Below are 12,808 nucleotides of genomic sequence, written 5' to 3'. Positions count from 1 at the left end.
GAAGAAGCAGAAATCTAAAAGGTGAGAGAAAATTGAAGAATTGCATTTTTATTCTAAGGCAGCATTGCTTTGTAAAACTGTATTTGTCTCTTCTGTGTCCCATATCATTGTTTTATTTGCTATTAAATAGAAATAAAATGCCCTTCTGTTTCTGGGTGCCCTGCAGAATGTTTAAAATACGCATCAAACTACTATTTCCCTAATTTTGGCTCCCTGGGAGCCCCAGATTTTAATTGAACTTCTGCCAATAAATATTTGTATGTAATTTTCATCTCTCCAAGATGTCAAAAATAAAGATGGGTGTTGAAGCATGGTCCAGTATATATCCTCTCTTTTGCTTATTTGGTGAATGGTTTTTATTCAGTGCTGCTTAATATTATTTACGTTCTAGGTTTGAAACTTGAAACATTATAAATGGGAATTCTGCCTTCATCAGTCATGTAGCTTTGCTCCTCTTACTGGGTAATGTCACAGTTTCAGTTTATGGAGAGTGACATTGCATTCATTGGTGATACCATTCTCAAGGTTGATAAAGTTTGATTAATATGAGTACTTGTTTTTTTAAAATAATTTACATTTCATATTATCAAAACCTGTGTAAAAACCTCAACTTCCTACAAGTTGTTAAAATGACTTAAATTACTTTCAAAAAGTATGTAAGCTGTATGTATACTGCCAAGCTTTTTTTATTAGATCAGGCCCCCAGTAATTTGATGTCTTTGGTTAATCATGACATTTGCTAAGTACCTTGGGTCAGAATTTCCCAACTGGTAAGACAACTTTTGAAGCATATCGTCTGTCTTCAGAGGAAAGATGTGAAAATGTTTTTCTTACTTGATATATTCAATTAGTATTGTTTCCTTCAAAGCTGAAAATTTGAATTTAAAAACAATGATGTTAATTATGATTAATTTATATTTTGCTTAGGTATTCACTATATGTAAGAAACCTTTAAGAGAAAATCATATCAGGAGTTTTTGTGGGCTGTAGCTGAATGAAATTGAACTGCAGTTTGAAATAAATAATGAATCTTAAATGCCTAAATATTAAAGCAAAGTAGTTTGAGTTACTATTTTTAAGGAACTGAAAATTAAAAATTTTAAGCCATATTCAGCCATATGAAGAGTATTTTAATTGATTTAAATGAACCCATTTTGTTCTAAAGCGCAGCAAAGCAAATAATATTTTATAGCAAACAAATGTTTTCTGCTCTTAAATGCAAGGTGCCTTTGTCATTGTACCTCCATCACATCACTTTTTTATTTTTTGAAGGACTTTGGCAATTCAAGCAAATTTAACTTCAGTGATAAAATACTAGATGTAATAGTCTTTTAGAGCAGCCTAGAGATAACTGCTAAACACCATTTGCAAGGTTCTGAAAAGAGCTAATATAAATAAATATAAATATCAGTGTGACTGGATTATAAAATAAAAGAAACTCCAACTATATTTCTTAATATAAGGCCTAAAATTCATAATGGAAATGTGTTTCATGACATTATCCATGTGCATTAAATGGTCAATGTACTGATTTCATTTGCAGAAATACCAGTCCCTTGTTGTTGGAGTTGCCCTAGATCCATAGTCTTTAACAGACTATCAAAGATGCTAAATTAAACAAAAAAAGGGAAATAATTTAGACTGTAAGGCAAAATTGGTATGAGAAAACCTGCTTTAAACTTTTAATAACTGTTGCATATGTTTTGTGTCTTTTGTTTTTACAGATTTCTTTTTTCCTCCAGAGTGTTTCGTTATGGCAGCCTCCAGTGAACAATGACATCCTTTGACAACCATAGATGCCAAAAAGCCAAACAAAAACAGTGGCCTTGTTTCATTTTTACTCCAACACAGTGAAATGGTGCTCTTAAAGTTTTGCTATTGACTCTCACTGGAAAAAAACAAACTCCTGACTGGACCTTTTTTCCCCAGCCCTCTCCCAGTGTTCTTATGGATGCTTGACACAGTGACATCATGTAGTAGGCCCTGAGGTGTTGTCATAATTAAGTTGCAATGGTTTTATACACTTCCCCATTTCCCAACAGCTTTCTGTCAGTTCTGCATTCTTTTTCCTGGGGCCTGATTTTCCCATGTTACTGGTTAGCAGATAGGCTTGTGGCCTCTTTTGTTCCAACCACCTATGAAAAACGTCAAAGAGCAGATGATCCATGCTATTTTCATGCGCTCTGCATCATTATTACCACTCCCATCTACTTGGCACTGTTGGTAGCCTCTCTTCCTTTTGCTCTGATTGGCTTCTTGTTATGGTCCCCACTCCAGTCAGCCAGAAGGCCATATATCTACTCCAGACTAGAAGACAAGAACCATGCCAATGGAGCCACACTGCTCACTGAATGGAAGGCTGCAGGAAATGGGAAAAGCTTCTGCTTTGGCAGTGCCAATGTTTGCCTGCTGCCGGATTCTCTGGCAAGATTTAATAATGTTTTCAATACACAGGCTAGGGCTAAAGAGATTGGCCGGAGGATCCGAAATGGGGCAAGCAGACCACAGATCAAAATATATATAGATTCTCCTACCAACACATCCATCAGTGCAGCAAGTTTTAGCAGCTTGGTCTCCCCCCAGGGTGGAGATAACACTAATCGTACTGTTAATGCTGGCATCAAAAGGACAACATCAATGGAGTATAAAGGAGACAATTCTGGCTCAAACAACAGTGAGGATAGTAGAGAAGATAAAGGTGGAGCTGGAGAGCCAAACGAGGGAGAAGAAAACACTTGCATTGTCCGCATAAATGGAGAGGATAATGGCCACATGTCAGACACAGAAACAGATACTGTCAATGGCCAGGCTCATGCCAGTGGCCCAGCAGAGCTCTCACTGGAAGGTGACGCAGAGATATCAAAAACACCAAACCACAAACAGAAGGAAGGAGATTCTGGGAGTTTAGACAGCTACTCTGCCTCACGAGAGTCCTTAGTTAAAGTTCGTGTTGGAGATGGTACAGTGGACCAAAGCACTGTCAACAACAAGCTCCTCTACAAAGCTTCAATCATGAAGAAGACTTCAGTGCGGAAAAAGAAACATACAGATGAGACCTTTGATCATGAGATCTCTGCTTTCTTCCCTGCCAACTTGGACTTTCTGTGTTTGCAGGAAGTGTTTGACAAAAGAGCTGCGGAGAAATTGAAAGAGCAGCTTCATCACTATTTTGAATACATTGTCTATGATGTTGGGGTCTACAGTTGCCATGGCTGCTGTAGCTTTAAGTTTGTGAACAGTGGTCTACTTTTTGCCAGCCGCTATCCTGTTATGGATGCTGCCTATCACTGTTACCCCAATGGAAGAGGAACGGACTCCTTGGCTTCCAAGGGAGCCTTGTTTCTCAAGGTAAGAGCCTTTCTGAAGCCATAAATATTGACTCTATATATGTGACAAGTTATAAAGTTACATTATTTTCTCTCAGTCATTCCTGTTAGAGTTCAAAGAGGCAATATTCTAGACTACCTGATACAACCTATATATAGGTTTTGTGGCCTAGATACTGTGTTAAAGTGATGGATGTGCATGAAATAATGAGGGACTTTGGGAGGTAGATCTTGAGTATAATTTCAAGTGCCAAAATCTGAAGTAGTTTTCATGTAATTTTAGTTTCTTTTTTACAGAAATCTCTTTAATAAAATGCACAAATGCTAAGCTTCATAACATGAGGATAGTACAATGAGCATTACTGTTGGAAACCAGCTTATGCATGTTGTGTGTTTATATAGGAATCAAAAGTCTAAATGCCAGTAGAATAAAACTGAAAGAATTGCAATGAAATGTATGGCTATCCCTCTCTCTTGGTTGCTTAAAAATTGTTAAGGAGAGATACGAAGAAGAGTAAACAAAAAAAATGCCTGGGACACTGGGGAGCACAGAGGTTTTTCACTCTATTAACACAGTTTACTTAAATTAACTAATGGTAGTGAAAACAGGAAGTCTGGAGTTATACTTCTGTAAATCATGAAAAGCAGAAATAAAAGTCTGTGTGCAATTATTTGCTTTTCCAAGACTGGTGGCTGTTCATGCTTAATTCTTGGGAGAATCTGGCTGTCTTCTTCATAAACTGGAAAGCGAGCTCTTCTAATTTGTGATTAATCAAGAACCAAAACTTTGTGCAGAGATCCAAATCTGCAGGCCCAAACCTAGACAGATCTGAAAATCTCCTAGAATACTGGATTTCAGATTTTGTGATTTTGTCACAGTTTGGAATGGGTTTCACTAACTAAAACCTGAACATTTTTCCTAATGCAAGCAACATATATTAGGTGCTCAAATTATATATACTTTCTAGTGCATATGCTCACGAGTCCTCAACAAAAGCCATTAACAACTATTAAGAATATGGATTGTTAATAAGGATCAGTGGGATTTTTTGTACCCACCATTTGTAATTTGTAAACAAAGCAAAAACTTTTGGTATTGTGGCTTGCATAAAAAAAAGCAAATATTAGAATTTGCAGTCTGATAGTAGTCCAGTATTTCATATACATTTGACATAAACAAAAGCTTATCCATATCTGAATACAGGTTTCCAAGAACTGGGTCTAAGCTTGCTATACTGTACTCTTATGTGTTTAATAAACAGCTGAAGTTTATTTTTTCATCATACAGTGCTGCATGCAAAAAATGAACATACATGTTGCACAGTATAAATATTACCAGGGTCACAAAGACTACCCTTCAACATACGCATATATTAAGGATTAAGAGATTAAAAACAATCTGCTTTCAATGGCCCATTGCTGAGTCATTGATTTACTATAGGCAGGCCGTAATGTCTCCATTTCTCTTGCAGAAAATTAAGCCTCTTTTCAAAATTCCACTGGGATGATGAACTTAATTATGGACTCGAGTTGTTAAATAATGTTACAGTTGAGCAGGGAATAGGGACCAATTATTATGAAGATTCGAAGACAATTACATTCTTTTAAGTATGACAGAATTCTGGTCCAACTAAAAGACCATTTTTCCTCATGTCTGTGTTATTCTGACATACTGTACTTTATACCTAAAGTATTTTTCATTCTGAGTTAAGTCTATCCTGATAGGAAATGGCTTTCTGTCTGAATTGTACATTGTGATCATTGGTCATTTCTTTCTTTGACCAAAAAAAAAGAAGTAGGAATGATCTATTTAATTTTAGCTTTGAAACAAAGTAAGTTTGAAGGTTGTCTTTCTTGATGTAGTGCTTAATCAGCGACTGAGTGTGTGTGGACTCTGGAGACAAAAGCTACAGTGAGTAAAAGCCTGGTTTGTTTTTGAAGTCAGTGAGAATCAATCCATTAACTTCAGAAGTCTTGAGGATAGCAGCAAGCTAGCGAAGCGTATCATAACTGTGGTTGGAAGGTATCAGTCTAGCCAGTACTCTGCCATTCAGAATGGACAGTTTATGTCACTGCTTTTAGATATTTCTTTTACTGGCTCTTACAGTATTTTGTATGTATATAATGCAATCCAGTCCTATATTAGAGTTTATCTCAGTGTGCTTTCAAAGACAGTTAAGATAGCCTTGCAGAACAAGAGTCTCCTAATTGCTTTCCATTCAGTACTGGTGTGGAGTTAAGTGTCTCTGTCCTATGCAAACTCTGTGTTTTTAAGTTCCTGACTTCTGTGGAAAGCACAGTGCTTCCATTTCTGAATCAACTGAGTTTTGTTTTGGAAGTATACTTATGAAGACTGTTCCCCTTGCATGGCTTCCATCTCCGAGTAAAGGAGCAATTGCTCCCTATGTTGTTTAAAAAAAAAAAAAAATTGTGAAAAGAGACTGGGGGGAGAAGACTTGCATATTTTGAAAATACGGATAAAACCACTTTATGTTTCCACTCACCGGGAGGATGAAGCCTTTTTTCAAATCTTTCTGAAACTCAGGAAAGACCCAACATCCAAATTCAGAATAATGTTCAGAGAAAGAAACTGATTCTCATTTAATAAGTACAGTTTGTTTCCTTACTACAAATATAACTGTTAAGGAGATAAATTAAAGGTCTCAGAACTAAACGTTTAATGAAAGTTGAATTATTTTGAACAAAAAGGCAAAACTGTTTTGGGGGAGTTGTGTTACAAAACAGATCCCTACTGCCAAGGTACAAGTGTTTCACATGTTTTTTCCTGTTGGAATAGGTTCTGTTTCCAGTGAAGATGAAATGGTTTTCCATTGCCCCCCTCTTCCCTGCCCTGCCTTCACCATCTAGACTGTAAAGTTCAAGTGGAGATTTGGAAGGATTTGAGAGATTTGCTTAGTCATACAGAATTATTTTACCTGAGAGACTTACACAGCTCAAGGGTTATTATTAGCAGCTATAATAATCAGCTCTTACATACTGCTTTTCATTCATACGTCTCAGAGTGCATAATAAAGAAAGGTCAGTATCTGCTTAGTAGAAGGAGAAATTAAAGCTCAGGAAGGTAAAGTGATTTGATTGTGGCTTAACACCTGGGGTGTCACAGCCAAGGAAAGAAGTTGGAAGTAAATTGCAGAGGCTTTTAATACTGTTTCATGCTACTGACTTCATGCTACCTAACAGCTCTCTGGAGACCTGTGCAAAAGAATTTTGCTAGCCTTGGTCTGTTCTCTTCCTAAAGATATCTGCCACAAAAGGTGCTGCTGCTGGCATTTTCCTGATAGAGATCACAGACTGGTTTTTCCATCTGTGTAGGCTGATGCTTTCCAGGTCAGGATGAAGGCATGAGGATGACATAGTTGTGAGTAGCTATTGCATAAAGCCCATTTTCTGCCTAACTAGAGGACTAATTTACATTCAGCACTTTGATCTCTTCAAACTCTAGCAGTGTTTCTGTCTCCAATCTGTGGGTCTTACTGGGATGTAAGAGGGACACAGTCACGGAAAGAATAGCATATAAGAAGGGGGGAAATGTCACCTGCATCTAAGTGACAGTTTCATGTCTGAAGTGTTAAACCACTGTTCCTAGTTGCTGCTAAAGACTCAGAGGAGAAGTTAGCAAATATATAAATTGGCCAATACATTTTCATACTTGGACAGTCTGGGCCCTTGGGAGACTCTGCTGTGACTCTCTGTTCCTGTATTGCATTTCACATTAATTTAAAATGCCTAAGAAAAGAACCCTTGAGTCTGCTTTGTCAGTTTTGTAACTCCAGTTGTCTCTTACTGCTGCTCTGCTACAGATAGAGGAGGGAGGCAGGACTGACACAGATGCTGTCCTGTGCTGATGATTCGAACTAAAAAGCTAGCTTGTATGTATCTGTATATAACATGATGCAGATTGCAGTGTTCTCAGGTACTCTGCAGCTGTTGGTTTGACACATACATAATTTTAATTCACAGCGGGTTTGATGAAATTAAAGGGAGTTTTAAAATACATGTCCCTTTCAGAAAATGAATGATGATTTTGCAGTCAAATCAAGTTTAAAAGGCATCAGTGAGTGCCACTGAGACTGGGAGATGTGGAACTATGTTGTATAGAAGGCTGTTCTTCCTACCATTCTTAGTAGGAGATTATTCTGGTTTTTGGCATCTGCCAAGAGAGAGAATTTTAGCAAAAATAAGAATTCTTGCTTAAAACACAGTGTGTGAATACAGAGCAAAAGCAAAACCGCAGTCTGATGTGAGTAGTTTGAACAGCTAACAGTATTCTAACTAAATCAAAAGGAATCAAAAGGAAAAAACGTCTTGTGGTTTTTGCTAAATTTCTGAAAGAACTTGTGTTTAATTAATTCCTAAGCTTATTAACAGATTTAGTTTTCAAATTCTCTGAAAATTACTGCTGTTCTCAGGAAGTACAGTAATTGTGCAGAGAACAGGTTATTATTCATTGCTTAAAGGAAACCTAGCAACCTTTGCTTCATGTGCAACGCTAAACTTGTTTTCAAGAGAGCTGCTATGGCGGCAACAGATGGTAGAAGGAGCAGTAGCTCTGATTGCAGAACTGCTTTGAAGCACAGTTTTTACTATTTGCTACTCTCGAGGCGCCTGCTTTGTATGATAAAATGAGGGTTCCCCGAATTAACCTCTGTGATTCTCCCTTTTGGTATTACTGATGCAGACACATTTTGCTTGGGTAATTTAAGCTGTCTTTACTGTCCCATGCTAGCTTGTGTGTGTTGTGTTGTGGCTGAGAGTGAAGGGGCACCTTCTGCTATGCAGTTGCACAACATACTAAGGGGAAGCTTTTTTACCTAAAGATTACACAGAAAAGGGGAATGGCTGTTTTCACACCCCAGTAAAGGATCATCTAGAGATTTCAGTGGTTAGATCTTCTGGTCCTTGATCAGTTGTCCAGTATCTACAGTTATCCCAAGATGTATAAAAGAAATGTCTAGTGCTGTTCATTAATTTGTTTAGATAACTCTAAAGGTGTGCCATTTAAGTCAGGAGGGTAACCTAAACATTTTCCACATGTTCAGTTTCTGCTATAAAATGTTAATGCAGGAATTGGATACAGTCCAATAAACTGCCTGAGACTTTTTTAGAAAAGAAAAAAAAAGACCCTGCCGTGGCACTGTACCATGTTCCTTCACTTTGATATAATTAATGTTATTAATCACGGTCTTTTTCCTCGTCATTAATGGGGACAAATTAAAAGTGTTGTGCAGAATGAAATACAGGTTTGAGAGAATGTGAGTTGTGGGCTTTATCCTCTTCAGAAGAGGAAGAGCCTTTCATTCATGGTACCAATTTACAGCTGCTTTCCCTCACATATGAGCTTAATGAAGCTTTGCCAAATAACTAATTCTCTGAGTTCATGGAACAGTAATTGTGGTAGGTGGGGAAAAATAGGATTCTGAAATAATCAAGTGCAAATGTGGCTAGAAAGAATTGCAGAGCACCAAACAGAATTTTGAGCTGACCTCTAGAACATTTTAAACTTCTTTAATTTATTTAGTATGCTTAAATAATATATTTTTAATAATAAATTTGTAATTTAACTAATGCATCTTCTTTAGAAGCTGCTACGTATCCCTGAAGGCAAAAGGCAGAGCTGTCAAAGTACTAAAAATATAAGATAGATCTTTTTACACTATGTCTAAGCTAACCAAAAAACTACTACAAAGAACACAAAGTATAGGAATAAAATACATCTTTCTTGGAAGCTACCACTAATCTAAGTCATCGCTGTAAGACAGGAATGTTTGAATTGTGAATGTGAGTAGTTGCAAGTTTTCCTTGGCATCTTCTCTTAACAGTGCCAGAAATGAGGACTTGGGCACACAGTTTGACTGGCTATTCCAGCTAGTTTCTTGGTGCCGACTCTCCCGTTTGTCTTGGAAGATTGCTGCAATGGAAAAAAATGTCCAGGAGGGGTTGATACAATTTGGGAGATTACAGAAAAGTTGTACTGGAAAGAAAGAGAAACTTTATTTTCCATTTCTTTCTTTTCTCCTACTCACTGTAGTGTTTGCTCATTATAATTACATAGGATGTCTACCATGATATTCCCACTGTAGCTGAAATAGGGAGTCACAAACAGTGTTACCAGCATGTCTCAGAGCATCAAACCCGGGAGGTCTGAACCACGAGTGTGTGTGGTGATACCGCTACTTGTGCATATACAGTTGCTTTATCTGCAGAAATTCAGTTGAATCTCATGCTCCTGTATTTTTAATGGTGCTTCCCTTGAACTTAAACAATATTGGCTACTTATTCTCTGTCTGGGGTGTTTTATTTCTAAGACAAACAGTAACTCGAGGCCCCTGCTTAGATGATGTTCTTTACAAATGCAGCGTTCATGCTTTTGTTTTTGAGGAGGGAGGTTTTTTTCCACAGAGCATGCTGGTGTGCTTTTCAGCCTGGCTAGTTTTTCTTCATAACATGAACATCACTAGCTTAGTTCTTGTCACGACTGTAAATTTGTTTGCCGTGGAGCAATATACTTTGGAGACCTACCCTCTTCAAAAGAATAAAGCAGGAATCAGTACCACAGTTCACATTTATTCCAGTGGCAAAGCTGACACCTTCACGGTCAACTAAGCTGATGAAATGAATGGTTTTGCTCATTTACAGTCCAAGATGTGATTAAACTATAATGGCTGAAGCTAGAGCTCTTCCGTGGACCATCTCATATCCCTGAAGGATTCTTAATGTTGCATTCAGATTATTTACCTTTCGCAGCTGTGGGTTTATTGGCCACATGTAGATTGTGGAGTGATAAACTCTGTGGAGCTCTTTTTGGAAAAAAGAGTATGCCAAAATTTTAGCTCTCTTCTGGTTTGCACACCTGGATTTGCTTCCCATGAAGGAAGGGCAATGGCATATGCTTGGACTTGGATGTATATAAACCTTTCACATTGGAGGGTACACATTTAAGAAACTGTCTACTTTATTTAGCATTTTTTTGAATGGCTACCTCCTAGCAATGTGAAGCTTCTAGAAAATGTCACTAAAGGTTAAGTTCCCCTTGTAACAAACCTTTTGTTTTTGTCTACACGTTATTGGTCAGTGTTTGAGAATCTAGTTTGATTCTTTAATCGAGTGAGATTTCTCATGTATGGCACGGCCCAAATTTTTAAGCATTAAAGAACATTTCCTTCCAAATAGTTGATGATTTATTAACACAGCAATTACATGTTTGAAGCTGGTTTTTAAGCTGGTACTGAAATACCCTTGGTATTTAGGTAGCATTTCCCTGTTTTTTGTTTAAGTATCTGTTGATGCTTTTCTTGACATCCAGATTTAACAGAACTGTTTTGAACTGCTGGGACAGATGTGTGTAAATATAAACTGTTAAAGACAAGATATCTGTCATGTTTGCAGATTTGTATACTTATTATACTGGAGTATGGTAAACATGAGATGTGCAAGATTTTCCAGTTAGCTCAGCAAATCCTCACGATAGCAAGTAATGTGATTGAATTCAAAGTTGTTTCCTTCACTCTAGCTCTAAAATTTCAACTGTTGCTACTCACTGTATTTTTTTTTTCTTGTCAACAAGAATTTTTCTGCTGTAGCCTTGTTGGCTTGATTTCTTTCATGATCACTGTTTATCACCTGATACCAGTCTAGCTGGAGGACATACTACTCCTTAGTCCATATAGGACAAGTTTTTGCTATGCAGTTACAGGAATATACACAATTTTGCATAGCACAGCACAGTATCAGCATGGTCTCTCCAGCAGATTCTACTCATGTGCTATGGCACAGAGATGAAATCTTTTAATAAAAAGACCTTGAAGGCAAGTACTTTTGTGTACTTCACACAGTCAGTACTCTGACTGAAAATAAAAATTCAGAGCTGTCAGTTTTGCTCATATTTAATTAATTTACAGGCAGGGGACAAATGCAAATATGTAGCAGTAGAAACTGGCATTTTGAATTCCAAACACAACCTTAGTAGGCTATCCCCTTTACAGAAAAAAAGCCTCTTTCTAATCTGTAATGAGCTTTTTATGCCCTCGCACCCCAACAAAATGTAATGTTCAGTGGTGTAACAGGGATCAGAATCCACTCGTAGCTTCCAAATGTTTGACTAGTTTGGTTACTTAACCTTTGCAAATGTACTGAGAATTGGAATATATTTTGCATATTTCAGCATAATATTGAAAAATATTAATTTGTTTCTGTCAAAATTATGTAATTGTCACACTTTATTGAACCACAAATATGTTCTCTCAGTTTTAATTTTACCTCTAGGTAACATCAGAGTTTAACAGGATATCACATATAACTTTTTCCTCTTGTAATAATTATCCTATTTTAAAACATTGGGAACTTATAAATATATTTAGATATTACCTTCCTATAAATTTCCATAGACACAGAAGAGTGGTCCATGACACAACTAAGACTATACAATGATTTTTAGAAAGCAGTATCTGAAGTAGTTCCCTATAGAAGGGTTAATTCAATTAATGTATTATTGATACAGAGCTACTAACGTAGAACAGTTGAGGTGAACGTAAGTCAGGCTTATGGTGAAGGAGCCACTTTGGCTTTTTTGCTTACATATATTTTCTTTGTAAATGTGAATTTGGAAGTTCTTTCTGTATTAAGCAGCAAAAATTGTATTTGTGAAGTGCTGGCTTGGTTTGGTAGAAGTGGAACCTTTCTGCCAAGATCCACGTTGCAGGGTGAAATGAATGCTCAGTGTTGTCTTCCTGCAGGACTGCCACGTAGCTGCTCAGGCCGAGTCACCACAATATAATATACCCTTGAAAACGGAACAGTCTAAAAGTAGCTACCGTATTTGGCCACACAAAGGGATGTTTTTATGCAGAATTATAGAGCCTGTAATATTCCAGAGGTCAAGTAGTTTTCCTGTCTGCACATCCCATAGTCCTTGTCCATCTATGAAATACCAAATTAGACTGAATAATCAGATTTTCCTTACTATTTTATTTCAGACCATATTTAACATACTAGTGCTTCTGCCATAGCTGGGAATTGACTAGGAGGCCGCAAAGATATTTATTTTCTCTCCTAGTAGTTGTCACAAATATTTGCCTCCATTATGACTGTACTCAAAATGGCTTTGCTTGGTGGTTTACATCAATATTGCCCCTCAAAAAAAAAAACCAAACAAACCCACCCCAAAGTCAAAAAAGTTGCAGGAAATGTGAAATCTAGGAGACAAGCTGCTTTGGATGTACTTCCATGCTGGCACTTTCCAAGGAAATTCTAATTATGTTAATGTCTTCAGCTCTTGCTTTTGAGCTTTTTTTGTTGTTGTTGTTAATTAGCAGAGTGTTTATGAAAGCCCCTTTCCTCTTCCCCTCTGGTGTGTGTAAAGCAGCTGTTGTTCCTAGCAACTGCAGAACCCTGGGGCACTGTCCCCCTGTGGTGGCAACCCCAAGGGGCTTTTGTTGGGCTCACCCACCTGCATATCGCGGCAG

General features: G+C 37.4%; 1 protein-coding gene across 1 annotated transcript in view; it reads left to right on the top strand.

Moving 5' to 3' along the window:
* Window positions 1-2,010: 2,010 nt before the first annotated feature.
* Window positions 2,011-12,808, top strand: part of SMPD3 (sphingomyelin phosphodiesterase 3) — a 32,261-nt gene continuing 21,463 nt past the window's right edge. The window contains exon 1 of the mRNA XM_072873496.1: window positions 2,011-3,348. Coding sequence (XP_072729597.1) covers window positions 2,011-3,348 — 1,338 coding nt within the window. The remainder of the gene's footprint in view (window positions 3,349-12,808) is intronic.

Source organism: Ciconia boyciana, chromosome 9 (assembly GCF_034638445.1).
Source record: "Ciconia boyciana chromosome 9, ASM3463844v1, whole genome shotgun sequence".
Classification (NCBI taxonomy): domain Eukaryota; kingdom Metazoa; phylum Chordata; class Aves; order Ciconiiformes; family Ciconiidae; genus Ciconia; species Ciconia boyciana.
This window is presented reverse-complemented; position numbering and strand designations above follow the sequence as displayed.